This window comes from Pan paniscus, chromosome 13 (genome assembly GCF_029289425.2).
Source record: "Pan paniscus chromosome 13, NHGRI_mPanPan1-v2.0_pri, whole genome shotgun sequence".
NCBI lineage: Eukaryota > Metazoa > Chordata > Mammalia > Primates > Hominidae > Pan > Pan paniscus.
Window position 1 is genome coordinate 125,318,481 of NC_073262.2, and position 14,211 is coordinate 125,332,691.

Genomic DNA, 14,211 nt, shown 5'->3' on the forward strand with positions numbered 1-14,211 from the left:
TCTTCTCCTTAGTACTAAAAAGATGTTTCTGTGGAGAGAGAAAATTCTGGCCTTCTAGGGCTCTAGGGACCCTTTTAAGAGTATCCCGGCCGGGCGCGGTGGCTCACGCTTGTAATCCCAGCACTTTGAGAGGCTGAGGCGGGTAGATCACGAGGTCAGGAGATCGAGACCATCCTGGCTAACACGGTAAAACCCCGTCTCTACTAAAAATACAAAAAATTAGCCGGGCGTGGTGGTGGACGCCTGTAGTCCCAGCTACTCCGGAGGCTGAGGCAGGAGAGTGGCGTGAACCCGGGAGGCGGAGCTTGCAGTGAGCCGAGATCGCGCCACTGCACTCCAGCCTGGGCGACAAAGCGAGACTCCGTCTCCAGAAAAAAAAAAAGAGTATCCCAATTTGCAATAACTCACTATGGAACAATTCCAAGTAGATCTTTTTATTTGACCCTCACAACACTGGAGTTGGGTATGGCAGGGATGTTTACTATACTGGTTTCACAGATGAGGACCTTGAGCTCTCATGATAAGTAAGAGTAAAATGTGATGAAAGCTTATAATTCATGAGGTCTTTGATGCAGGCTGAGACCCCAAGTAATTGAATGTTGGGCCTAAGGGATTAGGGGTAGGTTATGATAGTGTTACAGGAGAGGGGTCCAGATTCATACCCCAAGAGAAGGCCCTTGGATCTCACACAAGAAAGAATTCAGGGCAAGTCCATAAAATGAAAGCAAGTTTATTAGGAAAGTAAAGGAATAAAAGAATGGCCACTCCGTAAACAGAGCATGGTTTTTTTTTTTGGTTATTTCTTGCTTATATGCGAAACAAAGGGTGGATTACTTATGCTTCCCCTTTTTAGACCATAGAGGGTAACTTCCTGACGTTGCCATGGCATTTGTAAACTGTCATGGTACTAATGGGAGTGTAGCAGTGAGGATGACCAGAGGTCATACGTTGCCATCTTGGTTTTGGTGGGTTTTGGCCAACTTCTTTACTGCAACCTGTTTTATCAGCAAGGTCTTTGTGACTTGTATCTTGTGCCAACCTCCTATCTCATCCTATGACTTAGGATGCCTTAACCATCTGGGAATGCAGCCCAGTAGGTCTCAGCCTTATTTTACCCAGCCCCTATTCAAGGTGGAGTTGCACTGATTCCAGTGCCTCTGACAATAGGGCTAGGATTTGAAGCAAGCTAGGGGCCCTCAGAGCCAAGGCCCTGATCAGCTATTCTCTCCATCTGTCCTCCCTTTTGCAGAAGGTGAAGTGACTGTCTGAGAGCCAAGAGGGTGCATGGATATCTCAATGTCCTCATCTCTCTGTCTTTTGGCTGGAGCCCATTCCCTGAAGTTTTATATTTCTGACACCGTCATTCGGGTTTGTGGTGTTTTTCCATGGGCTGGCTAATTAATTAGCCTTCTTGTGCCCATTGTTCTCATTTGTAAAACAGGGACAATAATGGCTGTCTTGCTAGGTTTTTCCGGGGATTTGACTTAATAACATCTAGTAGACCCTCGATAAATAATAGCTTTATTTCCAGTATAGGCACAAGTTAGCTTCAGGGCAGCTATATTGGAACTGAACTCACAATAGCATGTTGTTTTCCACTGCTAATAGGCTGGTAGCTTTCAACCTCATTTCCCTGAGATGGGCTTTTTTGAATTATTTAGTAAAGGTATGATTATGATCTGTGTTCTGTTACTTCTGGCTTCATCCCTAAAATGCAATTGAGAAAGATTTCTTACTCTCTAATCCGGTTTGGGGTTAGTTTAAGAAGCAGGGGCAGGAATGCTGGGTTTAAGTCGTATTAATTTCCTGGGCTTTTTTGAGTGTAGTTTAGGAACTTTCAGCTCCTCACTTTTCCTATAACTAAGGCAAAGACAAGAAGATTATGTCTATCTCACAGTTTAAAGGGATAAGTCTTATGATTATAAATTCACTCTAGGCTGCGCATGGTGGCTCACGCCTATAATCCCAGCACTTTGGGAGGCCGAGGCAGGCGGATAACCCAAGGTCAGGAGTTTCAGACCAGCCTGACCAACATGGCAAAACTCTGTCTCTACTAAAAACACAAAAATTAGCCTGGCATGGTGGTGCGTGCCTGTAATTCCAACTACTTGGGAGGCTGAGGCAGGAGAATTGCTTGAACCTGGGGGGTGGAGGTTGCAGTGAGCTGAGATCGTGCCACTTCACTCCAGCCTGGGAGAAAGAGCAAAACTCTGTCTAAAAAAAAAAAAAAAAAAAAAAAAAAAAAAATTCATTCCATATGAGCATGCTTAAGCTCTCTGGAAGAACCATCTGAAATGTGGTAAAACAATTAATGAGAAAAGAACAGGATTGAAATTAGCTGTAGGATAGCTCAGAGGAAAGAAGACTCACTAATTCAGAATGTACGAGTACTAGCTAAAGTAAGCAGAGAAGAACACACTTCATCTTCTTAGACCACTGAGTCTTTTTACTGGTCCCTTACCCCTACCCTGAATAGTTACATTGACCTCTCTCACTGGAATAATTTCACTAAGAAAACAGAAGCTATTTTAACAAAGCCACAAATTTGCTAGTAGATTTATATGTAGATTTCTCCATATCTTCCTCAAACAACAAAAAAGCTCAGTGCTGGAAGAATGCTTCAAGATCTTGGAATTCTTTTATCCTATGCATGTGAAAATTAAGGCCAGAGAGGCTGGCTGTGGTGGCTCACGCCGACCTAGCACTTTGAGAGGCTGAGGCTGGTAGATCACTTGAAGCCAGAAGTTTGAAGCCGGCAAGGCCAACATAGTGAACCCTGTCTCTACTAAAAATACAAAAAAGTTGGCTGGGCATGGTGGCACATGCCTGTAATCTCAGCTACTTGGGAGGCTGAGGCACAAGAATTGCTTGAATCCAGGAGGCGGAGGCTGCAGTGAGACGAGATCACACCATTACAGTCTAGCATGGTTGACAGAGCAAGACTCTGTTTCAGAAAGAAAGACAGACAGAAAGAAAAACAAGGAAGGAAGGAAGGAAGGGAGGGGAAAGAAAGAGAGAGAGAAAGAAGGAGGGAAGGAAGGCAGGAAAGGAGGGAGGAAGGAAGGAAGGAGAAAGAAAGAAAGAAAAAGAAAGAAAGAGAAAGAAAGAAAAGAAAAGAAAAGAGAAAGAGGGAGGGAAGGGAGGGAAGGGAGGGGAGGGAGGGAAGGGAGGGAAGGAAGGGAAGGAAGGGAAAGGGAAAGGGAAAGGAAATTAAGGCCAGAGAGAAAGTCACCTGCTCAGGGCACTTACTGGTGAGCTGGGACTAGACCCAGCCCAGCCTTGTGCTTTTTGTGCAACTCCCGCTCCCAGTTCCACCTCATCACTACGTTAGCCTCTGCTAGTCCATATTTCCAGCCACAATTGACAGTGAGATGGTTGTTTCCTGTTCTTTGTGTTGAGTTAAACAGGACTTATGTCTACTATGTATAAATATGACATCCAAGCTATCAAAGAAAACCACATGAGCTTTTCAAGGCTATGTGTGGTTAAATTCTTAGCAATTTGAGAATATTAATGTTGCAGTAAGGATGTGTGTATGTATGTGTGTCCTCTGTGCCCCCTCAGCTCCCATACTGAAGTCATTTATCACTTCCTTCTCTGTGACTTAACATTTGTTCATATTTTGCTTAGCTAACCACCTACTCTTACTGACATGAATCAGAACCTCGTATGTGACATGGGATGACTCAGGATAGGACAAAGGTCGCTCTACTGTGGGTCCCATTCATTACCTAGAGCCCACCTGACCTCATGCCCAAGCTAATGAGGTCAGAGGCAGCAGTTTGCTGCCTCATTGAACTTCCTGCACATTTTCTTTTTGTTGTTGTTGTTTGTTTGCTTGTTTGTTTGTTTTGAGACGGAGTCTTGCTCTGTCCCCCAGGCTAAAGTGCAGTGGCGCAATCCGGTCTTACTGCAACCTCTGCCTCCTGGGTTCTAGAGGTTGTCCTGCCTCAGCCTCCCGGGTAGCTGGGATTACAGGTGCCCGCCACCACGTCCGGCTAATTTTTGTATTTTTAGTAGAGACGGTGTTTCGCCATGCTGGTCAGGCTAGTGTCGAACTCCTGACCTCAGGTGATCCACCTGCCTCAGCCCCCCAAAGTGTTGGGATTACAGGCGTGAGACACTGCGCCCAGCCATCCTGTACATTTTCAACCCTTGGCATCAGTAGCAGCATCCGACCAGCAGGTGGCGCAGCGAGTGCAAGAGCCAAAACCATGGGAATTTTTGTATTTTCTAAAAATCAGAGACAAGTGAGATGTTATATAAATACCTTTTAAAATATGTATAGAAGTTGCCAGATTTGTTTTTAATTAGTGTATTTGGAAAAACACAAATGCATTCTCATTTGTAGAAAATTTATATAATACAGTTAGAGTGAAATTTCCCCATCCCTACTTCCTTACCAAAAAGGAACTTTTATGTTTCTCTCTCTTTCCGGACTTTTTTCCATGCACTAAAAACGTATAATACTTCTAGGAATATAAACATTTTTTCCAAAAATGGATCATACTGTATTATTTTACAAATTATTTTTCCACTTAATACATTTTAGACATCTGTGTGTATTTGTGTGTGTATGTGTACACATATTTATATTATTTCATTGTTTAAAAATTTCTGCCTAGGATTCTATTGAATGACTATTACATGGTTTATTTAACAGTTTCTCTATTGAGACGTTAGCTGTTTTTCAGTTACCCGCTATTACAAACAATGGAATCCACGTCATTTATGTGTATTTCTCTAATACAGATACTTAGCTGTGAAGATATGTATTTTTTAATTGTTTAGAAAGACACTCAAAAGAGGCAGACTGGGCCTGGCCAGTCGCTCACCCTTGTAATTCCAGCTTGAGGTCAGGAGTTCAAGACCAGCCTGGCCAACATGGCAAAACCTCGTCTCTACTGAAAATACAAAAAAAAAAAATTAGCCGGGCATGGTGGTGGGAGCCTGTAATCCCAGCTACTCAGTGGGAGGTTAAGGCAAGAGAATCGCTTGAACTCGGGAGGCAGAGTTCGCAGTGAGCTGAGACTGTGCCACTGCACTCCAGCCTGGGTGACAGAGTAAGACTCTGTCTCAAAAAGAAGAGTCAGACTAGAGGACTGCCACGTGACATGAGGATTCACAGTCAGTAATAATCAGGGCACTGTGGTCTGGCTGTCAACTGTTCCAGAGGGAGGAAGCTGGTGACGTGGACACACAGCTATGTCCACTCACCTCCCAGCTGCAGTCAGCACAGTAGCTCATTTGACTCAAAGTCAAAACCACCAGGGTCCCGACAATCCAGTGTCTGCTGAGGAGGAAAGTTCTTTATTTGTTATCAGATGGAGTGGTGTGACCACTGCAGGCAGCCAGTGAAATGAAACAAGGATTGGAGTGAGCAGGCTGGAGGGATTCTGATTGGCAGTTGTGTTCACAGCTGTGCATTAGGGGCGGCGGTCTGTGGTGGAGCGGTTTTAGTTCCTCACGTATGATGTATTCCCTGTTTTTGCAGTTGGCCGCCCGATCCCTGTTCGTCAGACTCTGAACCCGACCCAGGAGCAGATTGAGGAGTTACATCAGACCTATATGGAGGAACTTAGGAAATTGTTTGAGGAGCACAAAGGAAAGTATGGCATTCCAGAGCACGAGACTCTTGTTTTAAAATGACTTGACTATAAAAAAAAATTTTAAAATAAAAATAAATGACTTGGCTGTAATAAGGCATAAAGAAGGATAAGAGACCATCCTATTGTGAGAATAAATATTTTAAAGACGTTTATTTTTTTTCTTTTGACTGTGGCATCAAATTTGCAACAGAAAAGTATTATTTATGGCGATGAATGTTGGTGTATCTGTGGTAAATAAAAACACAGATGACTGTAGGATAAGGTTGGAGATGACTATAAGACATCTAATAATTTTCCTTGCCTATGAAGGCAAAATCATTTTACAGGTTATGAACAAGTTTAGAATTATTCTTGTGCTCTGAAAAACAAAAGAAAGCTTCAAAAAGTAATTACACCCGGCCGGGCACAGTGGCTCACGCCTGTAATCCCAGCATTTTGGGAGGCCGAGACAGGTAGATCACTTGAGGTCAGGAGTTTGAGACCAGCCTGGCCAACATGGTGAAACCCCGTCTCTACTAAAAATACAAAAATTAGCTGGGCATTGTGGTGGGCACCTGTAATCCCGGCTACAAGGGAGGCTGAGGAAGGAGAATCACTTGAACCTGGGAGGTGGAGGTTGCAATGAGCCGGGATCGCACCATTGCACTCCAACCTGGGAGACAGAGTGAGACTCTGTCTCAAAACAATAATAATAATAATAATAATAATAATAATAATTAGACCCTCTTACTAAACATCACAATAACTTAAGGTGGTGTTTTCACAAAGTGTGACAACTGTTGTTCAGCACAGCCAGCCCATTTGGGAGACACTGTGTAAAATAGTTTGCCATATACAGCAAGAGGAAATATTTTTTTCTGCTTGAACATGACATTTGTTAGTGAATAAAGATACTTTTAATATTTAGATAGTTTGAGCCTTTGGTCATATCAACAACAAATTTTTAAACAAAAGTGCAGGATTTTTTGCCATTTTCAAAATGGGTTGAATCTGTCATACGAAAACTCATGTGGACAGGAGAATGGCTCCTCATTTCTCTATTCATGCTTAGAATCATGCTCCTTTGCTGTAGAGAGGGAAATCTATTCGGAAGATAGGCTTTTGCACATGATTCAGGACTAGAAATTCTGGAAATTCCATACCAGGAAATTCCAAAAAGTTTTCATGCTAAGAGAAATGGTTTTAATTTGCTTCCTGAATGGCCTTTTCATTATAAAATAATCTCTAAAAGAAAGTGCCGGCTGGGCGTGGTGGCTCATGCCTGTAATCTCAGCACTTTGGGAGGCTGAGGCGGGTGGATCACCTGAGGTCAGGAGTTCGAGACCAGCCTGACCAACATGGTGAAACCCCGTCTCTACTAAAAATACAAAAATTAGCCAGGTGTGGTGGCAGGCACCTGTAGTCCCAGCTACTCAGGAGGCCGAGACAGGAGAATTGCTTAAACCTGGGAGGCGGAGGTTGCGGTGAGTGGAGATTGCACCACTGCACTCCAGCCTGGGCGACAGGGTGAGAATCCATCTCAAGAAAAGAAAAAAGAAAGAAAGAAAGAAAGTGTCCTCCCTGGTGAGATACGTCCAGTTCACAGTTCGCCGGGCTTAGGACTCTTCTCTGACCCAGCATGAGCAGGGACCTTGTCCTTCCTGTTTACTGACATCTCCTCAGTGCCCAGGTCAGCTTATGGCGCTTAGTAGGCACAAAGTAAGTACTTGTTTGATTAATGCATTTATAGCTAAACATGCAAACAAACTTTTCCATTAAGCAGAGAATTTTTAAAGCTGTACCATAGGATGAGACCTGTTTTAAGGTAAGACCCACTTGCAGAAGGAGAATATTTGCTGTGTCTGATTGCTCTGAACCGGTAATCAACAATACCGTAAGCCAATTCACAGGGAGCAAGTCAGAAAGAGGTTTCTGATAATTAGTCACTAAGTGTTAAGTAACTAGTCATTCCACAAGAAGAATGTCTCGTTTCCAACCCATGTCCACTGCTAGATGTTTGCTTTTGTGCTTCCTCTTCTCCAGGTGTTCGTAGGCAACTTCAGGGAGCTGCCTCCCAACTTATTGGTAATATGCCTTCAGGCTTCCAATTTTTAAATATTCAGCTCTGGGCTAGAGGCTGGATTGGGGTTTAGTCACAGCAAAATACAGTCATGCTGGGTAATGCCTTAAGAAGGAGGGCATGTCACCTACAAAAAGCCTGAAACTTCTCAATTGCTCTACATGAAGTTTTTTGGGCCAGAATCCCTTTGGCTTCACCCTAGTTGAGCAATCCAGGGGTCCACTGACCTGTGGGCTTGAAATTACTTCAATTTTGGTCAAAGCAGGACCTTTAACTTATTTTTTAAAACCCATGAGTTGTATCCCCTTGGAGAAGTTTATTAAAAGCCCATGCCACGTCATCATTTGCAATTTCACAGAGGTATGCGTTTTAATCTCACACCTAGTAGTGAGGAGGCGAAGCTGACCACCCAACATCCGCTGGGTTATCCAGCAGGCAGTTAAAGCCCATGCTTGTAAATCGGAGGCATTAAAAAGTGAAAAAAGTTTGCTCGCATGAAATTATCTAGAATTTTGCCATTAAAAAGTCTAGACATAAGCAACTTTAATTTTGGCATACATAAAATGTTATTTTTCAGTACACATGGCAGAGGGTATGTAGGATGGGTTATCTCTTCACGTATTACAATCTCTAGAGGTCTTAATTTGGCCATGCCAGAAGTCTTTTTATGTATTCAAAGTATACCTGTAAGTTTCATATAGTCCAGTCCTGTAGATCGCTAATGAATTTTTTCATATGAATTTTTGCTACCAGACAAATGTTGGCCATATTCACTAGTATGGCTTGATGGAGATATCTTCCATTGTAAAGGTTCCCATCAACTAGGTAATTGCACATAAATTTTAAACAGTGGCCGGGTGCGGTGGCTTATGCCTACAATCCCGGCACTTTGGGAGGCCGAGGTGGGTGGATCACCTGAGGTCAGGAGTTCAAGACCAGCCTGGCGGGGTTTCAACATGGTGAAACCCCGTCTCTACTGAAAATACAAAAATTAGCCGGGCATGGTGGTGCGTGCCTGTAATCCCAGCTACTCAGGAGGCTGAGGCAGGAGAATCGCTTGAACCCAGGAGGCAGAGGTTGCAGTGAGGTGAGATTGCGCCACTGCACTCCAGCCTGGGTGACAAGAGTGAAACTCCATCTCAAAAAAAAAAAAACAAAACTTTTTTTTTTAAACAGCAAAGCAAAACATTGATAATGCAAATAACCGTAGAACACTGTAAGAGAAACATTTCCTTGGGAAAATGTGCATGTATGCTGTTTGATTTGGACATTTTTCCCTGTGTTTCCATTGCACCCTGGGTGCAGCCTGAGTCATTGCTTTTGTCTTGCAGCTAGAAGCATATGAAATTGTTGATGACCAGCTACGTCTATCATGCTCACGATGAAGGTTGCAGCTTCAGTGCTTATGAAGGCCAGCCCAGTTTGATCTTTTCAAAGGGGAACAGTAAGTGATGCTAGATGTTTTGCTGCAAATCCCTTGCAACTACTATGAAAACATCAAAATGTGTATATGTTAGGGATGATGGGTGAACCTTTATTGTATGCGTAGGATTAAAAGTGACATCCCTGCTTTCGGTAGAATGTATGTTTCTATCATGGGAAACATGGAGGTGGAATCTGGTTATCATGTCCACACATCTGTAACTTTACGTCTCTTTCAAACTACCTCACTGATGCAGGCTACTAAAGTTTGTGATAAATATGAAAACAGTTTTGGGGTGCATTAGCTCATATTCTTTTCCTCTGACAAGAGACACCATTGGCAAGATTTGTTGATTGGTGCTTTGTCAAGAGCCCAAGATGGCTAGCTCTCATATTTGTGTTTTTTAACCTAAGTAGCCAAATGTCTATTTGTAGGGCTGGAGGAGTTACTTCAAGTAGAATTTGTATATCTTTGTAAGGGAGAAAAACAGGGCGACTTCTAAAATAACCACCCAGTTGTTCTGTTTCTCTAGGATTGCAAACACAGAAGCAGTTATTTATATTTAAAACAAAGAGATTTCTCTAGTACCTTATATTTTTATTGTTATAGTCAATCCTTCCCAAACACCTCCAGCTTAGTGCCTTACTATCTTATATCAAAAGGAGAAAGTTGATCTCAATCCACGTTAACCCATAGGATAATGAGTTCTTCAGTAGCAGAATCTGTGTCTTGTTTTCATTTCAATCCTGACCCCGACAGAGGAGGTCTCTAGTAGTCTCTTGGGGAACGTTTGTGGCACTAACCTGGAAATCTGGTGGATTGTGTCAAAGAAGCCAAGTTTTAGCACTAGAAGGGACTTCATCATCTGTCTAATTATTCCTTCTGCCGATGAAGCAGTTGAACCCCAGTGAAGTTTCATGCAGATTAAAAGTGACTCCATGTTCCTATTACTCTTCCCTAGATTGAGCAGGAGGTACTCCTAGTCCATGATTGCTGATTAATAAACCTAAAAATCCTCCTATAAAACAGAAGTGTCAAAAAAATGTAGAGTGTAATTAAAAATCCACTTGAAGCAAGGGATTAAACAGTGCAGAATCAAGCTGTCTTATTGGCATTGAGAACATTTTTCTTTTTGGGGGCCGGTACACCACATTGTTGATTTTTCCCTTTTGTAAGAGCTATTTTGGTGCTGTGTCTTGGGAAAAGTCCAAGTTCTCAACAACAAGTTTAGCCTCGAGAGCCTTGTGTATTGGAGCAGTGAATAAGGCAAGGTGTCATATGCCCATGACAACTGACAGACCCAGAAAAAAAATCTTCCATCAGTCGTGTTGTGATCATTAGTGCAGGCCAGAGCAATCCTATTACTCAGACAGAGGTGGAGGCCGAGCTTCTGTCACCTCATTGATGGTACTAAGCCCAGACTCAATTCTGGCTCCAGACTCATTCAGCTGAGTTATCACAGCTGCTTTTTTTTTTTTTTTTTTTTTTAATAGCTCTTAGATTCTGGTTAAGAATCATCTTAGGCTCTCTTGAGAACAGACATGAACCTGATGTTGCTGGCGTACCCCAAGCCTGCTTAATTCTCTCCTACTCCATTTCCAGACCAACTTGGAGCCTTAGATCTTTCTGGTTGGATTCCAGACCCTGCAATGTAGGTTTGCAGTGATGTGGGGACAATTAGAGAACGAGAACCTGGTTGCCACATTTTTCTACTCTCCAGGCTTCTGTTTTAGATAGTCCTTCAGCCTCTGATCTTCTAGTAATTGGCTAGGTAACCTGGACTCTGTTCTTTCCTAGGTAAATAGAGTTGGGAGTGAATGATCCTCCAGGTCATTTCTACCTGTATCTTATGGTCTCTGCCTGGCCTTTTATCTGTCAAGGCAATAACATCTAATTGGAGGTGTAGGTTTACCTGATAACTCTGCCTTTTCCTCCGCCTTTGTCACTTATTTCTGTTCCTCCAAGAAATGCAGTGAGCTGAAATGATTATCTCACTTTCTTGGTGTATGTATGTGTGTATATGTGCATATACACATACACGCACACACATGCACACGTTTTATATATATATAAAACAAATTATATAAATATATATATATATGAAACAAATTGCTACTGGAATTTCTCCAGGATCACAATAATATTTAGTCATGTGTTTCTGAGAAATAATTTAATTCCCTAAATAAAAATAGGTGGAATTTATCTCAGAAGTTTCCTCCTTTCTATCATTCAAAACTATGGAATAACACTGTTTATTACTTGTTAAAATCTTTATAGGAGACTGTGAAATTTGTATATTTTCTATATGGGATTCGTTGTGGTATGTTTTTTTAAAAGCTTTCCATTGTAAAAGTTTTGACCAATAAATGTGTTTTTATGCCTGAGTGATAATGTATGAGTGTGGCTTTCAACCTGGATAGAATGTTTTTCATCTCCCACACTTTGGCGAGGCTGAATTAATTTAGACTTGAGGATGAATATCGGTGAGGAAACTGGTGTGAAACTGTGAGAATTGCAAATTGTCAGAGTGAGGAGTCAGTACTTTAAATTCTCTTGATGGAATATAAAATACAGCAGAAAGCGGGGGCGGGGTTAACTGACAACTGCAGGTGGACAGGAATGAAAGAAGAACTGGGGCTGGCAGGAGGAAACGAGTCGGCCAACTGCCGTGGTCTCATGTGGCTGGAGAAACAGAGAGGCTCCTCGGATTCAGAAATATTCAAAAACTAGTAGAAAAGATTGCAAATTACAAATCAAGTCAATCACTGCTAATGGGCATGGGGTTTCTTTTGGGGTGATGAAAAATGTTCTAAAATTAATCATGGTCATGGTTGCACAATGCTGCGAATATACTACCCCCCTGAAATTCTCCTTTTTAAGTGGGTAAATTTGATGGTATGTGAATTATATCTCAATAAAGCTGTGGTATAAAATCTAGTCAGTCAGACACTAGCCAAAACAATGGAAGAAGGTAAAAGTGAAATTCCTTTCTGTGTCAAGAATGAAGTTGCCTCCCTTTGGATGTCAGCGCCTTGTAGGACGAAGCTTCTACCTTGATTTGTGAGGCCTGTTTGTGTTCCTGGTGTTCATCATCAAAATCAGTGTTTTCAATACTCTTTTTAAAGTATTTTAGCCAGATACAGTGGCTCACTCCTGTAATCCCAGCACTTTGGGAGGCTGAGGCGGGTGGATCACCTGAGGTCAGCAGTTGGAAATCAGCCTGACCAACAAGGTGAAACCCCGTCTCTACTAAAAATACAAAAATTAGCCAGGCGTGGTGGCAGGTGCCTGTAATCCCAGCTACTCTGGAGCCTAAGACAGGAGAACTGCTGGAACCCAGGAGGCGGAGGTTGCAGTGAGCCGAGATCGCACCACTGCACTCCAGCCTGGGTGACGGAGCAAGACGCCATCTTGAAAAAAAAAAAAAAAGAAGAAGTATTTTATTGGATAAAGAACATGCTGTTGTATTACAGTGTAAACTACTGCTTGACTTTAATTTTTCCCAGTATTTTATTAATACTGTAGCATAAAACTAAGTATGCATTATGTTAACATATGAAACAATAGTCAACATTTGCCAATCAATTATCTAAAAGGTGCCAGATACAGGGTTAAATATTTTATGTATGTTGTGATATTTAGCTCTTAAAATATCCCTAGGAGGTTGGTACTGTTTTTATCCTATAGACTGGAGCTCCAAGGGGTTAAAAACTGTGCTTGAAGCAACCCTGATGGCGAGCGGTGGGGCTTAGCACAGTAATGCTGGGTCCTCTGGCCAGACCCCGTGCTCTAGATGTAGGACCCGAGAGCCTTGAGGGTATGTGATGCTTGCTGTGAGATTCTGGGTAAGTAACTGCATACCCTTTACCTATCAAAGAAGAGGAAGAGGCCGGGCGTGGTGGCTCACGCTTGTATTCCCAGCACTTCGGGAGGCCCAGGTGGGTGGATTACAAGGTCAAGAGATCGAGACCATCCTGGCCAACATGATGAAACCCCGTCTCTACTAAAAATACCAAAAAAAAAAAAAAAAAAAAAAAAATTAGCGGGGTGTGGTGGCGCACGCCTGTAGTCCCAGCTACTTGGGAGGCTTAGGCAGGAGAATTGCTTGAACCCAGGAGGCGGAAGTTGCAGTTAGCTAAGATCCCACCACTGCACTCCAGCCTGAGCGACAGAGTAAGACTCAGTCTCAAAAAAAAAAAAAAAAAAAAAAAAAAAAAAGGGAGAGGATGAGACAGGAAGGCTAAGGTTCTTTTTGGGTCTATCTAAGCTGCGATTCTATTCTAAAGCCATTTCTGAACAGCCCTCTTTTCCAAAATCCAATGGACGCAGCAGCCATCCTCAGCACTGAAGACAACACCTGGGGACTCTTTATGCAATGGCAAAATGGTATGTCCATCATTAAAGGGACAAAGCCAAAAAGCCAAAAAGCTTCATAAATGGACTAACATTTGTTGTCAAAGTTAAGCATTTAAAAAGAACACCTAGCCGGGCGCAGTGACTCACGCCTGTAATCCCAACACTGAGAGGCCAAGGTGGGCAGATCACCTGAGGTCAGGAGTTCGAAACCAGCCTGGCCAACATGGTGAAACCCTGTCTCTACTAAAAATACAAAAATTAGCCAGGCATGGTAGCAGGTACCTGTAATCCCAGCTACTCGAGAGGCTGAGGCAGGAGAATCATTTGAACCTGGGAGGTGGAGCTTGCAGTGAGCTGAGATCACATCATTGCACTCCAGCCTGGGTGACAGAGGGAGACCGCGTCTCAATAAAATAAAAATAAAAATAAATAAATAAATAAAAAGAACACCCTTTTGGTCAAAAGTCTTGATTTTTAGTAGCTATTACTATGGTGCATAGATCATTTGCTGAGGAAAGATTGCTTTTCAGAACTATATCTTTAAATTCATTTTCTTACATGTGCATACTAAGGGTGTGTTTTTCTAAGTACCTCGACACATGTTTCTTGTAAGATGATCGCTACATGTTCCAAATTTAAGAAGAATCTTCACTGCCTTCTCTAGTTCTCCAACAACATCTTAAGAAATTCTAGATGTAAAGGAAATTTGATCTTTAATTTTACCTGGCATTGGCATTTTATGGGCTGCTGAAATAAAGGAATGG

At 42.4% G+C, this 14,211-nt stretch overlaps 2 protein-coding genes across 2 annotated transcripts in view; one reads left to right on the forward strand and one right to left on the reverse strand.

Annotated features, from left to right (window-relative positions):
* MOGAT1 (monoacylglycerol O-acyltransferase 1) overlaps positions 1-5,685 on the forward strand; it is a 38,357-nt gene extending 32,672 nt beyond the window's left edge. The window contains exon 6 of the mRNA XM_003818674.5: positions 5,495-5,685. Coding sequence (XP_003818722.3) covers positions 5,495-5,649 — 155 coding nt within the window. The 3' untranslated portion in view covers positions 5,650-5,685. The remainder of the gene's footprint in view (positions 1-5,494) is intronic.
* The window catches only part of FARSB (phenylalanyl-tRNA synthetase subunit beta), a 228,268-nt gene that overhangs the window by 132,302 nt on the left and 81,755 nt on the right, over positions 1-14,211 (reverse strand). The window lies entirely within an intron of this gene.